The 21666-nt window shown below is 44.0% G+C and overlaps 3 protein-coding genes across 5 annotated transcripts in view; 1 reads left to right on the top strand and 2 right to left on the bottom strand.

Moving 5' to 3' along the window:
* LOC124179881 (protein jim lovell) overlaps window positions 1-7260 on the bottom strand; it is a 121624-nt gene extending 114364 nt beyond the window's left edge. For 2 of the 3 annotated variants that reach the window (XM_046564742.1, XM_046564768.1), the window contains exon 1: window positions 7032-7260. The gene's annotated coding sequence lies outside the window, so the exon portion shown is untranslated. Of the gene's footprint in view, window positions 1-6794; window positions 6981-7031 lie in introns of those variants that run through there. The other variant, XM_046564735.1, reaches the window with a different exon arrangement.
* Window positions 7261-9505: 2245 nt separating this feature from the next.
* On the bottom strand, window positions 9506-13383 carry LOC124179622 (hemocyanin-like). The gene is made up of 4 exons (XM_046564213.1): window positions 13022-13383; window positions 10838-11740; window positions 10152-10763; window positions 9506-10039 (listed from the first exon to the last, which is right to left on the bottom strand). Exons 1-4 carry the CDS (start codon window positions 13116-13118, stop codon window positions 9600-9602), a joined length of 2052 nt encoding a protein of 683 aa, XP_046420169.1. The 5' UTR covers window positions 13119-13383; the 3' UTR covers window positions 9506-9599.
* A 3420-nt stretch (window positions 13384-16803) lies between these two features.
* LOC124187883 (hemocyanin A chain-like) lies at window positions 16804-19889 on the top strand. Its single transcript, XM_046580069.1, has 5 exons — window positions 16804-16867; window positions 17660-18096; window positions 18176-18814; window positions 18890-19328; window positions 19448-19889. Exons 1-5 carry the CDS (start codon window positions 16804-16806, stop codon window positions 19876-19878), a joined length of 2010 nt encoding a protein of 669 aa, XP_046436025.1. The 3' UTR covers window positions 19879-19889.
* The last annotated feature ends 1777 nt before the right edge of the window (window positions 19890-21666 follow it).

Below are 21666 nucleotides of genomic sequence, written 5' to 3'. Positions count from 1 at the left end.
GAGAGGGAGGCGCGCGCGCGCACACACACACACACGCACACACACAGAGATCCGAAGGGGCGAAATCTCACGACAAATACACACATATGAGGGTCACAATAATTACTATAGGTAGCAAGGAGGGCCCGCGGGGTGGCTTGGCCGGCAATCGATACACGCACGCACCCACACACACGCGTTTACATAAGCAAAGCTCCTTGGCCACCCCCGCGGCCCCGCATCGCGCGCTAGCCCGCCGTCTACTCCTCGTCCTCGTCCTCCTTCGCCTCACACCCCTGCCACCCCCGCCTCTTCGGTCGTCTCCCCCCCCCCCTCCTGCCGCCGCCTCCGCCGCCGCTGCTTCCTCGCCACGTCGTCCCCCTCCCCCCGGCCCCCTCATCGCCCGACCGTTTCTAATTTGCATTCCCCTCCGTTGGCACCCCCACCCTCGACGCGCCCGCTGTCCGTCTTACGAGCTTTTACGCACACGCTCACGCACGCCGCGCGGCGAGACAAAGACCACCCTTAACTTCGGGACCAGAGGAAGACGGCCGGCAGAGGGTGAGAGATCGGTCCAGGGCTGTAACTACCACGGCTCTAAATTAATGCCCCTCGCGTCGATTCGCGTCGAATCTTAAAATCCTACCGGCTCCGCTTGTGGGTTCTCCGGGTTCGAAGGGCACTCCTGCAGGCAGCCCTTCGTCTAGGGATACCAAGTCTTACGTGGTGGGCTTCTTCTCGCAGTTCCGCGATTCTCTCGTTTGCCAAGGTACATCATCTCGCGGATCATTCGGACCGCGCGGTTAACGGACCCTGGGGAAAATCCGGCGGAGCAGCGTGCGGGGGGATAAAGCGCGCTTTACGCCATGCGACTCGAGTGACGAGGATCCGTCCGAAGTGAGCCTCTGGAAGAGCGCGGCGCGTAGTAAGGATTGCTCGCATCACTCATCACTGGCGGCCATATTGCCTCCTCCAAACCCCCACAGGCCACGCGAGAGTGCGAGCCCTGATAATTCCTCGGCCCTCTTTGTCGCACACGCGGACCTGCGTTATACCTTCTCCCACCACCGCGCGTCTTAGTCTTACTACGAGTCTTACTTCTACTTCTTCTTCTTCTTCTTCTTCTTCGTCGCCCTCTTCGCCTTCTTATTCGAACCCCCGGCGCGCGCGGTGCCTGGGCTGCTTAATGAGAACCCCCCCCCCTCTCGACCCACCGCCCACCGCGATTCCGCGTGGAGCGAGAGGGTGGCAGAAGATGGCAGGGGTAGGAGGCGGCGGAGGGTGCCACCATACTCCGACGTCGGGAAGCCGCCACACACGCAAGACATTTTAGACTTTTCGTATTGATTAGCGAAAAATTAACATCTACGCCGGCGGTTCGCATGATGCAGCCGCACGTACGTGCTCGGCTCCTAGTTCGTCTACTTCTTCTTGTTCTGCGTCGTCGTCTTCGCCTCCTTCTTCTTCTTCTTCCTCTTCATATACTCCGCCACGCGAGGGACTCGATTCTTAATGGCATATCCTTAACCGCGTTGATCGATAGCGGGGCCCGCTCTCGCATTATCATGCGGCTAGACTTATTTCTCCCGCTGCTACCGCGAGGACTTGGAACTTGTTATTGTTTCGTGCCTGGCCACCAGAGTCAGTCGCATTATTCAAATGCTCCCCAATATTAGATTACGTACGTTTCTCATTAATCTTATTACAACACCGTGTACGTCAGATTAACAAAGATGACTGACGTGCGCTGATCCAGACCGTGTCACGCGCTCCGTTCTCTAAATAAATAAGAAAATATAAAGCTACGACCGACCCGCAGCCTCCTGTCCCCCTCGCAATTTCGGTACACCAATCCTACCGCGATCCATGACAATCTTGGGTCCTCGATTTTTGCCACTTCTCTAAACCGTCTTCGCGTGGGATTCAAGTATACCTACGTGTTACACGCAGTGGTGTTCAGCGATAACCCTGCGCCGGTCAGTCGTCAAGACCATATAAAATGTCTATTTGCAATTCAAAGTTCAAGATTAATCAAAGAGCCGCGTAACAGATGTACGCTCAGACGATTCTTGTCCTTTTTTGTTTGACCAATTTTAGAGCCAACAATTGAACCGGATATTGCAACACAAGACTGTCGCTTTGTGAGGTTATAATAGCCTTAAGCGCTCCGTCTTATAAAAATTATTATTACCATGTTCAATGTTTATCCTTTTAATTTTTGTGTTACGTAAGATAATGCGAATCAAGTTCTGTCAAGAGGCACAGTTTTGACAGTTATTCCGTTCGTTTGGAATACTTGACGGCATACAGTTTATAAATTGTTTGGCTCTCGCATCAGTTACCCTCCTCAAGGCAGCCATAAATTTTGTCGAGAGATTATTTTGAGTATCCTTATGACCTAGGTGGCTTTGTACCTCGGGAGTTCTGAGCAAAATTTATCTCAACCCACGTTGTACCGGAAGTTTCAGTGGTAGAAATTAGTTTTCGAAATTCCGATTGAATAGTGTTGCTCGTCACTGAGACATTCGATGTAGAATCTAACTGGTGTGAAAATCGGGAATGAATAGCTTGTCCGCAGTTTTTCGGTATTGGCTAAAAATTTGTTACCTGACCTGCAGGTTCGTTTAAAAAATTGATAGCCTCGCAATGCCGACGAAAAGAATAGTAGTAGGTAACTTAAATTCACCGTCCCCGAAGTTGAGTCATGTAAATGCAAATGCGCAAAACAACCGTCGCTCAATTACCATAAGATACCCATTCCGAGATATTTCGGCATGTGTAGAATTACTCCGTTCCATAAAAAGCACCGGCAATTGATGGATGCGAGTAACGAACCAGATCGGATGCATCGACGTTTTCGATTTATACCGCACCGAACCGTTCATTACCCGCAAATTTCCAGCCAACAATCATAGAGCATATTTCTTCATTGGCGTACAAGTACACCGAAGATCGTATCCTACGTATAACCACGTTCAAATTTCAATAATCAACTGTACAATATATATGCTCGCAGGTTTGAACGAATTAGACGATAACGAGTGCAGCCATCGACGAAATGGGTTTAGCTGTTTTTTTATTTATTTATATTTCCCTTATTTACATCTAGTCTAGATGATTGACGCCTGTGACGTCGAAGGGATTTGCAAACGACGTTACCGACGGCGTTCCCGATCTTCCGGCGGGGCGGAAGAATTTTTAAACGGAAGGAGGCCGTCCCGGCCAACGCGATTTACGCTCCCTGCAAAAGCCTACAAACTTGTCTCAAGCTTCCGCGCTGCAGTCATTCGCGCGTTTCGCCGACTCTGGATCTTACGGCATTTATTATACCGGCATACTTGTACATGCATACGTATACATGCACATGCATAGCCATAGAGAGAAACCGTTGAGTAAATTCGGTACAACATAAGACTTTCCGCGGTGAATCGTTTTTCCTCCTCTTCTTTTTTCTACTGTTTTTTACTTTCTTCATTTCTCTTTTCGTCTCTACTTTCCTCCTTCTCTACATCTCTATACGTATACTCATCTCGCTACTTCCACCCTTGGATTTTACAGCGTGTAAGAGATTACGCTCTCCGCGCATCTCGCCATCTCTTTCACTCTCTCACTCACTCTCTCTCCCACTCTCTCTCCCCCTCTCTCTCACTCTCTCTCTCTCTCTCTCTCACTCACTTGCTTCTTCCCTATACGCCACGACCGGCGCACTTTCTTTTTTGGCGAAGACTGTGGTCGGGGGTACCGAGAGCTGGTACAGCACAGGGTGCAGAGGGTTTGCGAGGGGGGTCGAGGGTTGAGGGGGAAGGGCGGAGGGGGGGAAGGTGGAGACTCGGAGATGCAGGAGTTGGGTAACGGAGGGGTGGCGGCTATATAGCGGGAAGAAGTAGTTGGGGGTGCTCACGGGTCGTTATTTTTGTGCCTGCCTCGTCTTTAATTTCTCCCCTCCTCGCCGCCGTCGAGCGTCCCCCGCGTCGCCCGCGACGCCGACGCCGGAGAGAGCCGGTGCGGTTGTCTTAGTTCGTATGCATATCTCAGTGCCTCACATATTGATTCAGGGCGTCATTACGCGTCTTAGCTTGGCTCGGCCGGCGCTTGCCCACCCCTCCCGGCGTCCCACCGTCCCCCCGACCTACCCTCGCCGCCCCCTCACCCACTCATTTCCAACTCACCCCCGTCCCCCACCCCCTGCACCGCGGGACCCCTTTCCAGCGCTAAACCAGCCCGTTCACCCCCGCCACCTTAAGCCCCCTTCATCTACCGACGCCACCCCGCGAAGAATCTCTGGCCAGTCAGCCAGCGCCTTGCCCTCGCTTCGTCGTCGTTCGTCTCTGGATGCGGCTACGCATGTGTGCGTATGTGTGTGTGTGTGACGTGTGTGTTTGTACGTATGTATGTGCACGCATTCGTATACTACGCGCACCTGCGTATGTACAAACACATATGTGCATATGGGTTTTGTATGTATATCTGCACGTATATGTATCGAACATGGCTTCGTATATCTTAGATAGATGTGGGCAGATTATACGCGTGTAATATTCTTGTGGCATTATTGTATCGCTACTCGTAACTGCATATTTGTTTCTCTGCAACGCCGCAGTTTTTATATAAGCTTCGAACCTTATGCAAGCTCTAAAAAGAATTCCCTCATTCGATATATACATATATATATATATATATATTATTATTTTATGATGTTATAACTGTTGCAGGTCAAGCAACTGTGTTTGCAACTGATTCGTTGTCCTGTATGAAGTCACAGTTGCTTGACCTGCAACAGTTATAACATCATGAAATAAGGGAAGCTTTCCCGAGTTCGTCAACTTATGACGTTGTCAAGTTTGACGCGAACAACGAGGGGAAAATTACAAACTGTATGCTTAGCAAATTGCCAAGGATTGATCGCTGTTGGTGATCAATTCACGGATCAAACATGGTTACAGATGGTATCGCGTATTGAATCTGATTGTTTTTTCTTCCTATGAAATCCGCAAGTAATTTTAATCGCGTTTTTGTAAAACTTACATGGGATTCTATCGGGTGTTTCTAACAAGCGATTTGACACGTTCGAGTTAGAAGCGCAGGCGCAAGCGCAATGAACTGACAAAACTTTTCAATTGGCCGGAAAAGCAAATAGAACATTTGAATTGAAAACTTGTTCTTTACACGGTTCACATACAATTAACGCCGGCCAAGACTTGACTCGTCTCTGAAGTTATATGGGCGAAATTACGACCGACCGTTCCGCGATTAGTAAAAGAAATTTATTATAATATTATTATTAATATTATTTTTATATATTATAACTATCACAGAATCACAAATTAAGGGGGATGCTGATTAAGAACGAATATTTACTTTTATACCGCGTTGAACGCTTTCGAGATTAATTTTTTCTACAATTCACAATCAGTGAGAATGAGTGTAAGTAATTATGCGTGACAGTCGCTAACTTATGACGACTTGCAAAGGGATGGGGTGAAGAATTGACGTACACAATGTCCGCAACTAATTACAGCACGCGTAGATTTTGGATAAAAATATTTTTCTGGGGTGGGAACTTCCTGTAATCAGCTGCAGGATGCATTCTAGATAAAAGCTCGGATCTACAAGCTATGAATGAAAATGAAAGCTTTCAAGATCGTGAAATTCGAGATGATTCATTGTGTTTTATTTTCTCTTCGGACTCAGGCTGTTCGCGTAAAACGTTCAGAGATATCTGTTGTAGGAAACTATTGGACAAGTCGCGCAAGGCGGAAAGGTGCAGGTTCGGTTCGGCAGCTAAACACCCACGCCTTAATTACATGCCTAGCATTAATCATAACGTGAGATTCGCGAGAAGGCTTAATTATTCAACTCCGTGCGCGAAATCAATTTGCGCGGAGTTCTAAGGCGAATAATGGATTTTATACGGAGGTTGTATTAATCATAATTACGTGAAAAATAAATCAATTGATGGGACTTTTGCGCCCAGCACGCGCTATGTATACCCATCTGCCCGCACCTTTATTATTATACCTATACAGTGCCAAATGTCACGGACCTAACGCGTTAATATTGACGCATCGATATTTTATTTAATCACCATTTCTAACATTTGAGACCGGGGAATTTTCTCGGGCACGTATATACCTATATTTACACGTATGTTTGTGTAACAGTTTCATTGTCACTTTATAAAGATCGATGTACGCCCGGAAAAAATCCGTTTCAATCGAATAAATGATTAATTTCTAGCAGAAAATTTTTTACACTAGTCACTGCAACGATCATCAATTCACAGAATTCAACGTTTTTCTTTCTCAAACAAATATTTAACCCAAACAGTTATGATTGCGTTCGGTTACAGTATAAAATCTCATTCCGCCGGTCGTAATCACTGATTTACTTGGTTCGACCGGAATTTTTTTTGCAACAATAGCAGAATATCAGAATTACTTTGGACTTTCGTTAATTAATTCCGCCTACCCAAAATTCAACGTACAGGTAACGGTAATATTGGAGAATATTTCCTCGCAGCTGCAGTCCATAGCAGAAAGTGAAACACATCGATTAAAAACCTGAAGTACAGCGCAAATCATTTCCCTGTTGTTTTCAGGATGAAATAACGTTTCTTTGCGATTGAAATTAGAGGTAAGCGTATTGGAAAAATAATTTTTGAAGGAGAAATCAGAATCCAGATATATGATCAAACACATTAGAGTCTGATACAGCATGCTAAAAGTGACACGAAGAATAAAAAAACTGTAAATAGCGTGTTGTAAATCGGCGTTTAAAAATCGTTTATCGTTAGATACTGGGATCGAATATCTTACCTCAAAAACTCGAATCTCCGCCATATAATAACGAAGAATATTAGCGCAATACAAGCTCCGATGCTCAACGTACGGTAATTGTCACTGTCACTGTACACGCCGTTACATCAACAGTTTCTAAAACTGTAGGTTGAGCACTCAATTTGCTACTACAACATTACACTTGCCTGAGAGCGGCTCCTTCTATTGTCCGAGTCTCTATGCGCCATAACAATAACATTGGTCATTTATACTCACGTTATTGGCATGCCTCTGAAAGCTGGGGAAGGATCGAGTTGGCACCGACGACGGGGAAAACTTCGGTCACTGGAATGTCGCAAGTTTCGGCAAAATGTTCTCGCTTATAAGGCGCGACGCTTCTTGTTTACAAACTTTGAACCCGAGGAGAAGGCACACGCTTCACCCGCGATTCTTTACCCCTGCGCTCCCTGCCGACGATCGAAGAAGCATCGTCGGCGTTTGAGAACCGACGTCACTGCCCCGTGGCAAACAACTGACTGAGAAATCCTGTTCCGTTTCTGTGAGGATAGCGCAGACGCTACGCGGTTACCCGAAGCTGATCGAGAAGCAAACAACCGCCGGCTGATATGCGGAGAGAACTGTGTTATCGACCGAGCGTATTACCGACGGCGTTGGGAAGGGATATAACTCCCGATGTAGGATTACGTTCCCGGTATCATTTGACTATCCATTTCTCTCTTCTTACACAAGCCGAATTCTGAACGATGATAAGGCTTTACTTGTCATACTTATTGTTAGTTTGCTGTTTTCTAACCTTCTTTGTATTTGTTTTCCATTACTGTTCTGGAATTGGAAACTACTTGCCTCGTTTGCCATTCGAAACTACTGGCGGAAGCTTCTCATTTTCATCTGATATGCAATCGACCCTGCGTTTGCACTTTATTAGTGTCTGTGATGAATGTACGTCGGATGAATTTACGGTTACTGGAAAAATCAGATTTTGAAGAAGCTTTAATTAATTATACACGTAAATAATTAACACTTGAAATTAGTCGCGGCGACATCACAGTCGATGCAGCCGAGGTGAAAGAACGAGCTGCATCGACTGTTATTTTTTCACGTAATCCGTATAGAATCGAAACTCGCATCGAAAATAAGTAGCCGGAAATGGGCAGGGGTACCAATATCATTGAGCAAAAAACGTTTGTGCAACCGAGAGAAAGTAAACGCGATGCCGATTTACTTATCATCTGCATACTAATCTGTTTTAGAACCGTGCATCCTGCAGTCAAAACGCTGTCCTCCATCCCATCCCGTCAAGTTAAGTTCCTTCAATTTTACGAGCCGAATATTTTTCGGTCGTAGATAAAAAGTTATCTGTGCCAATAACCGCATAACACGGTCGTCAAGCTAAATAGAATATTTGTCGAGACTGGTCGATTTCCAATAAACCCTAATTAATCAGAGACAAGATTGATGACGGCATGTGGGTGTAAATGGCGTCGATAATCCCGCAATGAATGATCAAAAATTCACGATCGACATGCAAGTTTCCGTTGTAGCTAAGATTTACATGCTCGACATGTATCGAGGGTAATTGTTTCTACGAAAATTTTTCCAACAAACAAAGGCATAGAATAATAGGTAACAATTTCTCGTCACATGTTTCAGCCTCGTGATATTGAAAAATAATGCAATCGGCAATGAATGTCCGAGTCTGCAGCGACGATATTTCACGAACATAAACAAGTGTAACTGATTGATTTTATCCGCCCGCAGTTTTCAGCTCATCTGTTCCCCTGATCCTTTCGTCCATCCCTAGGGATCGCCCAGGAGTTCCCACGACGCGCCGTCGCAGATCCCCTCGATAACACCCAACTCCAAAAATGACGTCAATCGAATGCCGTCTCGATACGTTCGCGGTCCGCAAATCACCCAGTTAACGTTCCACCGGAGGTACGACAAATTGTTCAGCCATGAGTTTTATGGCCTCTAAATGCGCATTTCATGGCGCCAATTTGTAACCGCCTCTCCTGCACACTATTCGATTGTACATGTATACGAGTATCGACGTGTCGCAGATGCGTTGCACTTGCACCGTACCAAGAGGTGATGCTATAACGGCTCGCATTTCGTCTTAGAGCGTGAGGCAGGGAAATTATTCCAAAGAATAGAGTATTGTCAGAATTGACGCAACGATACTCGCGAGATAAATAAAATAAAGGAGGTCATATCTCTTCCACTTTAACTATAACTTCGCCAATCACACAGGCATCTGTACCGCTTACCTTTCCTAGTTCCATACATGCGGTGCACTTCAGCTAATTGGAGGTTGTAAACGAGGGTGAGACCTTGGTGGGAAAATTCTGTCGCTAACTAAACCCGTTTTGACGACTAGTAATTGACGCCGTCAGCCTCAGGAAGCGGAAGACGGAAGACGGAAGAGAACCTAATTCACTTGTTCGCGCCTAGCAGGCACTCAACGCTACGAGGCGGTGGGTAGGTATAGGTAACAATGAGCGACCCTCATTAAGTTACACGCAAGTCAATTATCTCGGAACGTCAGCTCTGCTCTGTGAACCGACACGTGTGTCTCTTCTTCCGTTTCACTCTTTGACCAAAATGGATTCATAATTTACAAGAGCAGTTTTTACCCTCTATCGTTGCGGACTTTTCACAGTTTCAGTAGAGTATGTATAGTAGACACATTCCACGAAGGATTTATTCTTCATTCGCAGATGCGGTGCAAAATTCACATATCAGAGGTTGAACAAGAATATATATCTAATAATATAATCACAATCTAGTCAGTCTTCGGTAATAAAGATCATGGACAGTAAATTGTTATTGGTACTTGACATTCTTGATGGTAACATCAATTACCTTGGTATTCGCCTGTTGGAAGTTGTTTGAATGAATAATACGCCGATCGAAGGGGAATCCCATGGGACGAATGTCAGGGAAGACGCCGTCGAGAACGCCGCAATAACTCAGGGCTGGAATTTCGTTCATCACGTAGGGATGCTCAAAGGTCGAATGGAGGTCCGTTTTTAGGTCGGTAAGGATGACGTATAACTTGAAGTCCATTCCCTGGTGACGGCCTTGAGGGAGTAGTAGGCGGTGGGGGAAGCCACAATGTCTATGCAGAGTGTCCACTTCGAAGACGCTCTCGCCTTGGAAAGCTGATTTCGCCTTCTTCATTAGCTCGGGATAGCTGAGTGGCTCAGACGCCGTAACGGAAGTCTCGATGCTCCGGCGAGTGATGAGATTCGAGCCGATTCTCACTGAGCAAACAGAACTCGCATTAAAACCTCGAACGAGCCCGGACTATGACGACGATGATGATTACAGAGGGTGGAAGGCGCGAACCGAGATAAAATCGCTCTGTTTACTTACGTTCGACTGGGAATCGGTCCAGCTCAATCATCGACCAGCGGGCCTCGTCCAATTGGATGTCCTCGTCGAACCAGCTCTTTGACGGGGCCAAGAAGACCCTGGCGATGGCGTAGGTGTTCTTGTTGCTGTACACGGTGGCAACCAGCTTGAAGGGTTCGTGGTTAAGGCGAGAAACAACGGCGCGGATGCTGACCGGCTTCCCTTGGACGGCGTTACCCAGGTCGATGTAACTCTCGTCGAAGTACGTCACCAGGACGTTGGGATCGGAGGCCTTGGACTCGCCGACGACCTTCAGAGCCGTTATTCTGACACCGGGGAAGGCTAGGTCATCGTACGTGTACGGGGGCAGTCTGTCCTTGTGCTCCTTGAAGAGATTGTCGATGTGCTTGTGGAGGCGGAAGAAGGCCGGGTCGCGAGTTGCCGTTTCGAAGTGTTCCATCACCCCGGGGGTCATTCCGTACTTCCCCTTGGGGTCCGTAACTCTGGAAAGTAGCAGGTGAGCGTCGGTGTGAAGACTTCCGAAGTAGCGAGGATCCAAGCTGCTGGTCGAGCTCTCGATCAGTGACCCCAGAACGTCGATGCCCTCGGTATTGTTCAGGAAAACGACCACACCTGTTGACGAGTAAATGGAACCGTGGGGTCGTTTTCAGCTTCGAAAAGGGAAAAACATTGCTTCGTATTCTTACCGTTTTTGTCGCGAATCATTCCAGCGTCGATGCCATCGCGGATCCGGTTCTCGAACTCGATCATATCGGCAACAGTTCGTTCCGGCAAATTCTGGAAGAACATGTTATCTGGGCGGACCGGAAACTCCTGACCACCCGGATACACGGCGCCCGGTGCGAAACCTTCGACGATCGGTTTCTCCCACTGCAACGGCTCAACCGGTGGCAAATGATTGCTCAGACGCTCAGCGTCGAAACGTGCCAAGAGCTGGTGGTGCATGTAGAAGAAGAGTTCGCCCGCTCGGTCCTTGCGCTCGTCAGCCCAGAAGGGGAAATCCATGTGCCAGTGAGCGTGGTGGGCGTTAAGTCCGACGTCTTCTCCGAAGTAGGCAACTCGCTGTTCAGGATTGAGAACGCTGCCGGTGAAGCTCATCGGGATGAGAGTGGGTTTGCCCTGCATCTGGGCCTGGTAGGCACGCCGGACGACGTCAGTGGTCAGGAACATTTGTGGAATGATTTCGTATGCCGGTGGTAACTTTATTCCACGGCAGTCTTCGCGGTGTAGAAGAGCAGTGCTGAAGGCGTACAGGAATTGACGATGGTTCATTTTGTCACGGATGTAGGTCGACAGGCCCATGAAATGCGACCAGTCCTTAGCCGACATCAGCGCGTTGAAGAGCAGCTTCACCTGGTAACGGTGCTTGGCATCGAAAAGCGAAAATATCTCCTCTCGGCCAAGCAAACTACCTCTCTTCATTTCGTGCATGAACAATTCAAGGGTTTCCGGATTATTGAAGTAATCCTTGCACGTCTCCGGGTTGAAGCTAGCGCGCAGAGCCAGAAGGTCCTCATCTTGGAGAGGTTCGCTGAGATTCTTCAGCAGGTAGAGGACCCGCAGTTGCCGTCCGAGAAAAGTCGTGTCCGCTAAAGGATGAAAGAACGTTATACCTATACTAGGAATTTAAACAGCTATTTCAGGGTATCATAAATTCTCTTTGTTAAACTCAGTTTTATCTATCTAGTTCAGTATCTGGTGATTTTAACAATAAATAAACACAAGATCATTCGTTCATAATTTCATGAATTTTCTATTCACGCTGTATAATCCTCGCATAAATGTATAATTAGTTTCGTCTAGAAAAGTTGGTTGAAGCAAGGTTTTTGAAAAGATCTGATACGATATCCCGAACCCTGAGAAATCAGTGCCGTTTCAACTTGTGGAAATTATTGTTGCGACAATCGGCAGATATTTAATGCTGTATATCTGTGGCTTTTAACGACTGAAACTATTTTGAAAGAAGTTTTGAGCTATTGCGGTACATTGCAGCCTATACGATTACTGATAATTAATTAGATGCGATAAGTGGTAAAACGAATCAACTAAAAATAAAGCACAATGATACACAAAGTAAATTATTACATCATACCAAATCTCGAAAGTGTCTAGAGGTCAACATAGCAGTATACATAAATCACGCCTATCGAATGTGCAGTGATAAATTGATATCTCTGTCGTTATTTTTGCACGCAGATTATCGCAGTTACAAAACACGCAAGTTGCTCTAATTATTGAAAACATTGTAGGGTATCGTAAGTATATGGGTATGCAACGATACTAATTAAATTGTTTCACATTTTACGCGCTATCTGTAGTCCAAATTCCAAAAAGTTACAATTTGATTGCTTGTTCAAGACCATTTTGAGTACCCAAACTTTTCTTTCAGGATATTACAAGCATATGAATAGCTGAGGACTTTAATAGACTTCGCAAACTGTCAGCGAAAATGTTTTCGGTTAATTCCACGAAGCCCTTGACGATACTTTCAAAGTTACGTGGAAACGACTTGGTAAAATACTTGGGTATGAGTAGGGAAGGCAAGCCATGCCTATATCGAACGACGAAATGTCTCTACATTAAATCGATATATTCTCGAATAAAATGAACAGGTTGTTTACCCACAGATCGTATTAAATTACCTATTCCACACGATTTTATGCAACATCCCTAATATTTTACGTGAATTCGAGTTCTGAAGCATATGTTACATTTGTGAGAAATTTACTAGTGTCAAATGTTTTTTGTTTTCTACTTTTCACGCAAAACTTGAAGTGTCTCATAACGTATATTCATAAAATACTGTCATAAAGGAGGATATAAAAGAAAATGTATGTACGCGTGAGAAAAAGAGGAGAATAAAAACTCACCTTTTTTTAGGGAGGCTGATACTCCGGCTGCGAAGATCGCTAGAAAGACGATTGCGAGCTTCATGATGAAGCCGTGTGACTTCTTCAAAAGTGACATCGCTATTTATATGATATAATAGTTGAGGTCTAGCCCCATCGCATAGACCGCAATCACTCAAGCCGCGTGCAACGTCGAGCCGTGTGCAGCAGTGCCTCGTGCCTGCGCGTGACATCCGAATTCGTTAGACACGTATGATATTTATTTGCATTGATATTCAACGTCCGACGACAAGGCAAACAGTAACAATTTTTAAAATAGATTTATCGATTGCATAATAGGGTGGTCCTTATTCAGTGTGTTGACGATTTTTTTCTGGCGCGTCCCCCATTTCAACTTTGAATAATTCAAAAACAATTCTCCAATTTTTTTCACATTTTTATATCAACTCTAACCCGTGCCTATATGGTGGGGTTAATTAATATGGGGTGGATTTCTCCATTTAACATACACGTGTTTCGAACACATACTCAGCATATATTTTATTGTAAGAGTAATAATGTTGAAAAAAAATCTGTAGTCGTAATCATATCACGCAATCTTAACGAATTGCACACCCTCGAAATTTGACTATTTCCCATTTAGAGAAAGTGTAATTTGTTCAGATGTAATGACGTGAATTTATTCTCATATAGTAGCACTAATGTAGCGTCAATAAATATTTTTCCCGAAACTGTGTTTCGTATTATTTTCATACCTCTTCGTTGCGTAATGTAACACAAAAATATCAATGATATATGCTGAATTATATGGTTACATAAATGCGTCGCGAAAGCTTGTTATTCAATATGCCAGACGTTTCTACATTTACCCCGTAATATTTACCATTTGAAACAAACCAAACAAAGCTCGCAATTAAAGATTGTTGGGTATATTTGAAGACGACGATCAATAAATGCCAATACTTTGGTAATTCACGGCTTCCTACGATACGTATGTATATTTAATTACGAATCAAGCCTGCGCCGAACATTTCATTAGAATGCAGAAAAATTCACCGTCCAACAGCGAGAGATACCTACTCGGCAAGTTATTCGCTAGGTTGCAATTTACTCTCGATATTTATTTCCAAGTTTTCAACAACGAAATCGATACCCGCTTCAATGCAAGCAAATATACCGGATAATTGGATTTCTGTCATGAGAGCGTGTCAGGCGAGAAATAAGCAAATCTACATCAAAGAGCGTCAATTAGACAGATCCGAAATTCGGCGATGAAAGTCAACTTTTTGCCATGCATCGATCAACCACTAAAAGTTATACCAGGTTTAAACCAGACTAATTATTGTTGATGTTGATTACGATTTACATGAGTGTAGATTCTCAATTGTTTTGCTCCGTGTGAGGGCCGAATTTATTTAAAAACGATCATACGGGACATCTATTAAATGCAAACTAACGCTGTACGTGGATTGTGCTCGATAAATGTCATTACAAATTTTCCAGAAATCCGGTGTTAAATGTAAAGACTTGTTGTTACTACTTGAACTATTAAATCAATGGATTTAATGCAACGAAGAAAATGATAAAATAGGAAGATAAATTTGTACTGTCCAAAAGTCTGTATGGAAAAAAGAGAGGTGCATTGACACGCAAAGAGCGTCGACCGATAGCAGAGTGCGCTTAGAAAATAGGTAACAACGCAGCGGGACATCGATATCCTAGAACAAATATTGTCTGTGCTTATTTGTGACCAGTGCACATGCCTCTATTATCATTTATTATTTTTTACAAAGTTTTATTTCTTTACGGACCAAATATTCTACAGGTATTATTGAACAATCATCAGCATTCATTTATTACTAATAAATCCAGCTTTGAACTGATTGAAATTCAAACAGTTTCTGGATTTGCACGAAATAATTGAAATACAGGAGTCCCAGTGTTAGCTTGGTAAAATTTTTATAACGAATTCCTGCCAATATTCGATATTATGATAAGGATTGTAATTCGTAAACGAAAAGGAAGAAAATTCATTCGATGTCTTCGACGAACTCGCTCGAGGTTTAAAGGTGAACCGATGGTTTATCTATAGCTAAATTCACGCTCCATTTGCGAATGACATTGAATTGGAAACAATTCACGTTCTAATGCTCGTGAAAATGCGTGTTTCCACGCGTTCGCAAACGTGAGGTGAAAATCCAGCGAACTTATGCAATGAAAATAAGGTATTTCGTCCGGAATGCCGCTCCGGCGAGTTAAGTATTTCAAGCGGAAATTGAACGCGCAGTTTTTCTCTGTCTCTCCTATTTGTTGATTTTCTCTTTTTTCCCGAAGCAACCTGAAGGGCGTATGGAGTTGAAGCTTACATTTCCATCAAGGTGAAGAATAAACAAACATTACGCATTGGCTACATCTTCGGGCTTCACGCCTGACTAACTTTGTCGCGAGAGACCGAGTGTAGAATTTGAAATGTGAGAAGATAAAACATTTGTCGATGGATCTACCTCTGTAAGTTTTTCATACTACAGCAGCGGTGTAATCTCGTTTCTAAACCTACACAATTTGCTACATCAAAACGTCTCTGTCTTTCTTCTCAAAGATCTTTTTCATGTAACGACAACAAATTATAGATTCCGTAAATTTTCATCAAAATAACAATTCCATTCCTCAGTGCCGTTTCATTTTACCATAACTTTAATGACAATTACCAAAAAAAAAAAAACAACATGTGGCTTTAGACTGACCGTGAGCCAGCACTCGAACTTCCCGTTGTCACACTGCAGATTCTAGGTTTACAGAAAAAAAATATTAATATACGACAATTCGAATTTCAAACTACAAATTCAGATTCGTGAGTCACGATTTGAAGGCCTTCAGGTATCATATTACATCATGTATCCACCGTTACAATTTTGGAAGTCTGATCTTGGATATTCGTTATCGGTGACTCCAAAAACCTCCGCCTAACAATTTCTACCACATCGTAATGTTTTTAAGTTTTTTTTTCACTATAATGGATTGACCATTTTGGATTTTACAAATCTAACCTCAGATTCGTGAAAAGCCATGCAAAAAATCTGATAGTACCAATTTTCATTCGCATCCATTCTTCCATTCTCAAGATATTATCATTTTTATTTTATTTTATTTTTTTCAAGTTTATCATCGACGTAACTCAAGAAATACTGAACCAACCAAAGCCAGAATCCAATTAGTTCTAAGTTTGGAAAAGCCGCGTCGATTGAGACCAAAATAGTTGAAATCTGGTAACTCGTTCTCAAGATAATATGGGACAAAAAAATTGACAACACACGCACACAGACGTCCATCCGAAAAAGTTTCGAGGTGATTCTCTAGAACTTGAACCATAGAGATCTGGTGAGAACTTGACTTTTAATTTTCGTGGTAATTATACAATAACTTCCTTTCTTCTCTGAAAACAGAGAAACGGAAAGTTAAATAAACTTGACTAAAAAGTACCTACATGGACGTCGGAGCATCATTGACCTTTCTCTTATCGGGTGTTTTCATAGGCATCCGAAACTTTCCACGTCTATTCTTGATCCAGAATTTATCTGACCGTACTCGATATACGTAAACTCCGATACTGCATCACAATATCGCTTTAGCGACGATGCGCACGGCCCTAGGAAACACGATTCACACGACGTGGCCCGTGTTTTACGCTACTAGGTCCGACCTCTGCCTCACGTTTCTAGCTATATAAGTCGAGGGCTTTCGAGGATGAGCCAAACTCGTCGATGTACGGGTCACCCTACGTGTGATAGTTTCTTAACTCAGCAATGAGAGCATTCGTCGTGGTTGCCCTTCTGGGGGCTGCGCTTGCTGCTGTCATCGCCGTTCCAAGTAAGTTTTTCGAATCGACGAAATTTCTCAATTTCTCTTCACGTGGTAAGATGGTAAATTTGTTTGATCTCGGGAAGAACTTGTGGAGTCGTAAATTTGGTAGATAGCAATTGTCGAGAACACTTTTGCTTTCCATGAAATCGGAATCGACTAACTGTTCGCCGGTACGAAATTATTGACGAAACTTTAACTGTACGTGGGAAGAGGTTGTTTTATAACGGATTTAATTTCAAACAGACTCGTTGGGGGTGCAGCAGTTCTTGCGGATGTAACAATCCCCAAATGTATTAGCGGTATTCGCGGAACATACCTACCTTCATTTACTACAATTTCCATTGTCCCGTGGCAACTTGACTGTACAGCCCACGTGCTAATACATCTGTGCTTGTGAATCGAACTTTACTGTATTGCTCCCTCGTTGTGCAGTGGCCATCGTAAATAAAGAGGGTAAACATAAGAACGTTTACACAGTCAGTTGTTGGTTCTTCAATGCCCAAAGAGTGTTCGATAAAAATTTTCTTCCAGCATCCTCAATTCATTCGATTCAATCTTGTTTCACATTGTTTGAGTACAACTTGAGCACGTTATATCGAAACAATAAATGAAAGGTAATTTTTTTCTGCTATCGATCGATGATGTCAACTTTGAATTTCTCGTGGTCACGGATATTTTCGCTCTGATTTTAACAAATTCCGGCCATTCGTTAACGGTTATTGATTATTATTGGTAAGAAATGCTGATCAGTGTGGCTAATCCTGCATAAAACTGACGGGCTGTCTTGATTTTCAATAGCGGAAAGAGAGTTTCTGTTGAAACAGAAGGAGATTCTCCGTCTCCTGAGCAAAGTTCACGAGCCAAACAGATTCAAGCATCAAATAGAACTCGGCGATAAGTTCGTGGCAGGACTCGAGGAACTCTCCTTCAAGGATGCGTCCCCTGTTCGCTCTTTAATGAAGATCTTCAAGACAAAGAAGTTTCTACCTCGCGGTGAAATTTTCACGCTGTTCAACGACGCTCATCGTGCCGAAATGATAGTCCTATTCGAGGCTCTTTACTTCGCCAAAAACTGGGAATCCTTCCTGGCGACGGCGTGCTGGGCTCGAGATCGCGTCAACGAAGGTATCTTCGTCTACGCCCTGAGCGTGGCGGTCCTTCATCGTCACGACTGTAGGGGAATCGTCCTCCCTCCGGCCTACGAGACGTACCCTCATCTCTTCGTCAACTCTCGAGTAAGCTTGAAGAGAAGACACGAGGAATGAAATCCCGAAGGTACGGTCGCGTGGACTCACCACCCCCCTTTTGTTCCAGGTAATCCACGAAGCCTACCGCGCAAAGATGCGTCAACAGGACGCGGTAATCCGCATGAATTTCACCGGAACGGTCAAAAATCCGGAACAGAGGGTCGCCTACCTCGGCGAAGACGTTGGCATGAACTCCCACCACGCTCACTGGCACATGGATTTCCCGTTCTGGTGGCGCAGCGCTGATTACGGAGTGCAAAAGGACCGCAAGGGCGAACTCTTCTACTACATGCACCACCAACTAATCGCCCGCTTCGACCTCGAGCGTCTTTCCAACGAGCTACCGTTCGTCGAGCCTCTGTCCTTTGACGACGTAATCGTCGACGGATTCCACCCCCAGACCACCTATCGAGTGGGTGGAGAGTTCCCCTCGAGACCGGACAAGTTTGCTTTCCAGGACGTGGAGCATATCAAAGTTCGCCAGATGAAGGACTACGTCAGGCGCATCCAGCAGGCCATCGCTCATGGCTTCGTTTTCAGCAAAAATGGCATAATTATAGCTCTCAACGATACCGAGGGAATCGACATACTCGGTTCCATGATGGAACCCTCGATGGATTCACCCCACGTCGAGTACTACGGCTATCTTCACAATTACGGACACATCATGCTCGGACAGATCACCGATCCCAAGGGTAAATTCAACGTGAGTATTGCTTTTCGCGAGACAAAAATATCTCTCTGCCACCACGGTTAACGGTCCATGTTTCTCCAAATTCAGCTTCCTCCCGGCGTGATGGAACACTTCGAAACTGCTACTCGTGACCCAGCATTCTTCCGCCTCCACAAGTACATCGACAACATCTTCAAGGAGCACAAGGATTCTCTGCCAATGTACACCAAAAAAGAGCTCGACTTCCCCAATGTTCAAATTACCAAAGTTGACATTGACAATTTGGAAACATACTTCGAGAATTTTGACGTCGATCTCTTGAACGCCTTGGACGACACCGTGGAACTCGACGACGTCTCCATCAAGGCTCGCGTCACTAGAATGAACCACGCTCCCTTCACCTACGACATCAAAGTCAAGTCAGACAAGTCCCACACTGCCGCTGTTCGCATCTTCCTGGGACCGAAGTACGATTGGTTCGGCCAAGAAATCGACATCGAACAGAAGCGGATGTACATGATCGAGCTGGACAAATTCACCGCCAAACGTAAGTTGGAATCGTACAATGTAACCATTTTTACCCTCGTCAATGTGGCCCAGCAGTTATTTCACTGCGAAGCCTACGGCGGTGAAATTCTTTTGAAATTAAGGTTCGATCCTCCACAGTGGAAAGCGGCGAGAACACCATTCTACGTAAATCCTCCGAGTCGAGTGTGACCATTCCCGACCAGATATCCACCAAGAAACTCTGGGATCGTGTCGAGGCTGGCATTCAGGGTGCGGTGACCGTCGAAGTGGACAAGGATCATCGTCACTGCGGATATCCGGACCGTCTACTCCTCCCCAAAGGAAAACCGGAAGGCATGCCCTTCACTCTCTACGTAATCTTGACCGACTTTGATCAAGAGAAAGTAAACGACGTTGCCGCAGACTACTCTTACGGCGGTAGTATCAGCTACTGCGGTGCAACGCACGGTCACAAGTATCCGGACAATCGTCCCATGGGATTCCCCTTCGATCGTAAAATTGAAAGCCCAGACGTTTTCTTCACGCCCAACATGTTCAGTCGCGATGTTACCATCACTTTCAAAGGTTGAAGGCACCCCAAAGAATCTGTAACAAGGATTATTCTTTTTTGAGACTGATTTAAAGATACTCTTTTTATTACATGAAATTTAATGATACAATATGTACATTTAATTATCAATTTTTATCATACCGCAACAGATGAGTTTAATTAACTACTATATTCGTATTTTATGTAGCTCTCAAATCTCAGATTATACGTGTATAACTTGAATAAATTTCATCGTATCTACTAAATCCTTCTTCAATTTATTCTCATATCGCACCTAGGTGCATATGCACGAAAGTACAAGCCGTTCGGTTGAATCAGCTGTGAACACCGCCTCATCCTATCGCAAGTTACATAGATAGAATGGAAATTTACTTACTGAAGATGTCTCACGAATAATTCAAATTTAATAATCTGCTTTATCGTCGCATTCAACTCCTTTCTCTTTTATTCATCGTATTTGGGGTTCTAGTCGGCGACGGTATAAATTACATGAAAATATCCCGTCACAGGGTACAAAATACTACATTTCATTGATTATTGTTAGAAGCTAAGACAAGCCTTTCAAGCCAATACCTTAGTAGCAAAAAAATGAATCATCATTTTTAATACGAATGGAGGTAATTGCAAGACAATTCTATGAAGTATGACACAAAGAAAGAAAATTACGAACCGGGATACATGCATCAAAATATCGTTTCTTACGCCTAGTAGAAGATAGAGTCTCAGAATTAACAGGTATTTCACTATAATTCATGACTCAAGAAGCGTACACATTTACGCATTTTTTTTTTATGAAACAATGATTGTACAATACGCTGAACGAGACAATAAAACATAAAGCCTTCACTGTGCAAAGCCACTGGGCACCATTATCAAGTACGGGTTGTATTTTCATGGCACAATAGTTCGGTCGAAGTTGAAATTTCCTTCGTCAATTAGACCAAACTATCAGTCCACAACACCATAAGATTTATCCCTAGCATCCATTGAAAGTATCTACTGCCATATGCACGTAAGTGAACGTGAATCACCTAACATTATATCATGTTTATTACCAGAAATATCTCCGTAAGTTGTGTTCAATTAAAAGAGTATCTGGCAATGTTATTTTTGGTCTCGAGATTTAAAAGTGTTTTTCATGGAAAATTTAGAACGCTTCATAGTGAAGTTTTATTCATGTATTATAATCATTCTACGTATCTACGTCGACGTACTTCTTCAAACGCGTTTAAAGTAACGATGAAATCTGATTATTTTGCTTATACGCAAAATTTTCCATCGACAATTTCTACCTCGTTACATCATCGTTCTTAGATAATGTATTTTTAAGGTTCCAGCCACATTATTGCATAATCGTCGTTGAACGTGACGTTATATTATGTACATTTCAAAATTCGGCATCAAACAAGCAAGTATTACTTGCAAACTTTGAGAAAGTTAATGGACTTCTCTTCATGGAAAGTAGATACGCGCCGAGTTCGCAATTTATACGAGAATTTATGCGACCCTTACACGTGACTTACGAAATTTTCAGTAATCCCTCAGCACCTGAGAGTGTATCTCTGAACAGTTAAACGGGCAAAAACACGCCCGAACCTAGTAGAAAATCATGTATACGCCGTGTATTCAAAGCTAACGACTTAATGCCAATGCAAAAAGAAATGTACCAGTGTATTGGATAAGAAAATCTCCTCTGTTTGCAAAAACACGAATACATAATAAATTATATTGTATTAACTCAACAATAATAGCTCAGCGGCACCGACCGGCAATCACCTGTGTACTGAATGTAATTGCAATAAAGCTA

Source organism: Neodiprion fabricii, chromosome 1 (genome assembly GCF_021155785.1).
Source record: "Neodiprion fabricii isolate iyNeoFabr1 chromosome 1, iyNeoFabr1.1, whole genome shotgun sequence".
NCBI classification, from domain to species: domain Eukaryota; kingdom Metazoa; phylum Arthropoda; class Insecta; order Hymenoptera; family Diprionidae; genus Neodiprion; species Neodiprion fabricii.
This window is presented reverse-complemented; position numbering and strand designations above follow the sequence as displayed.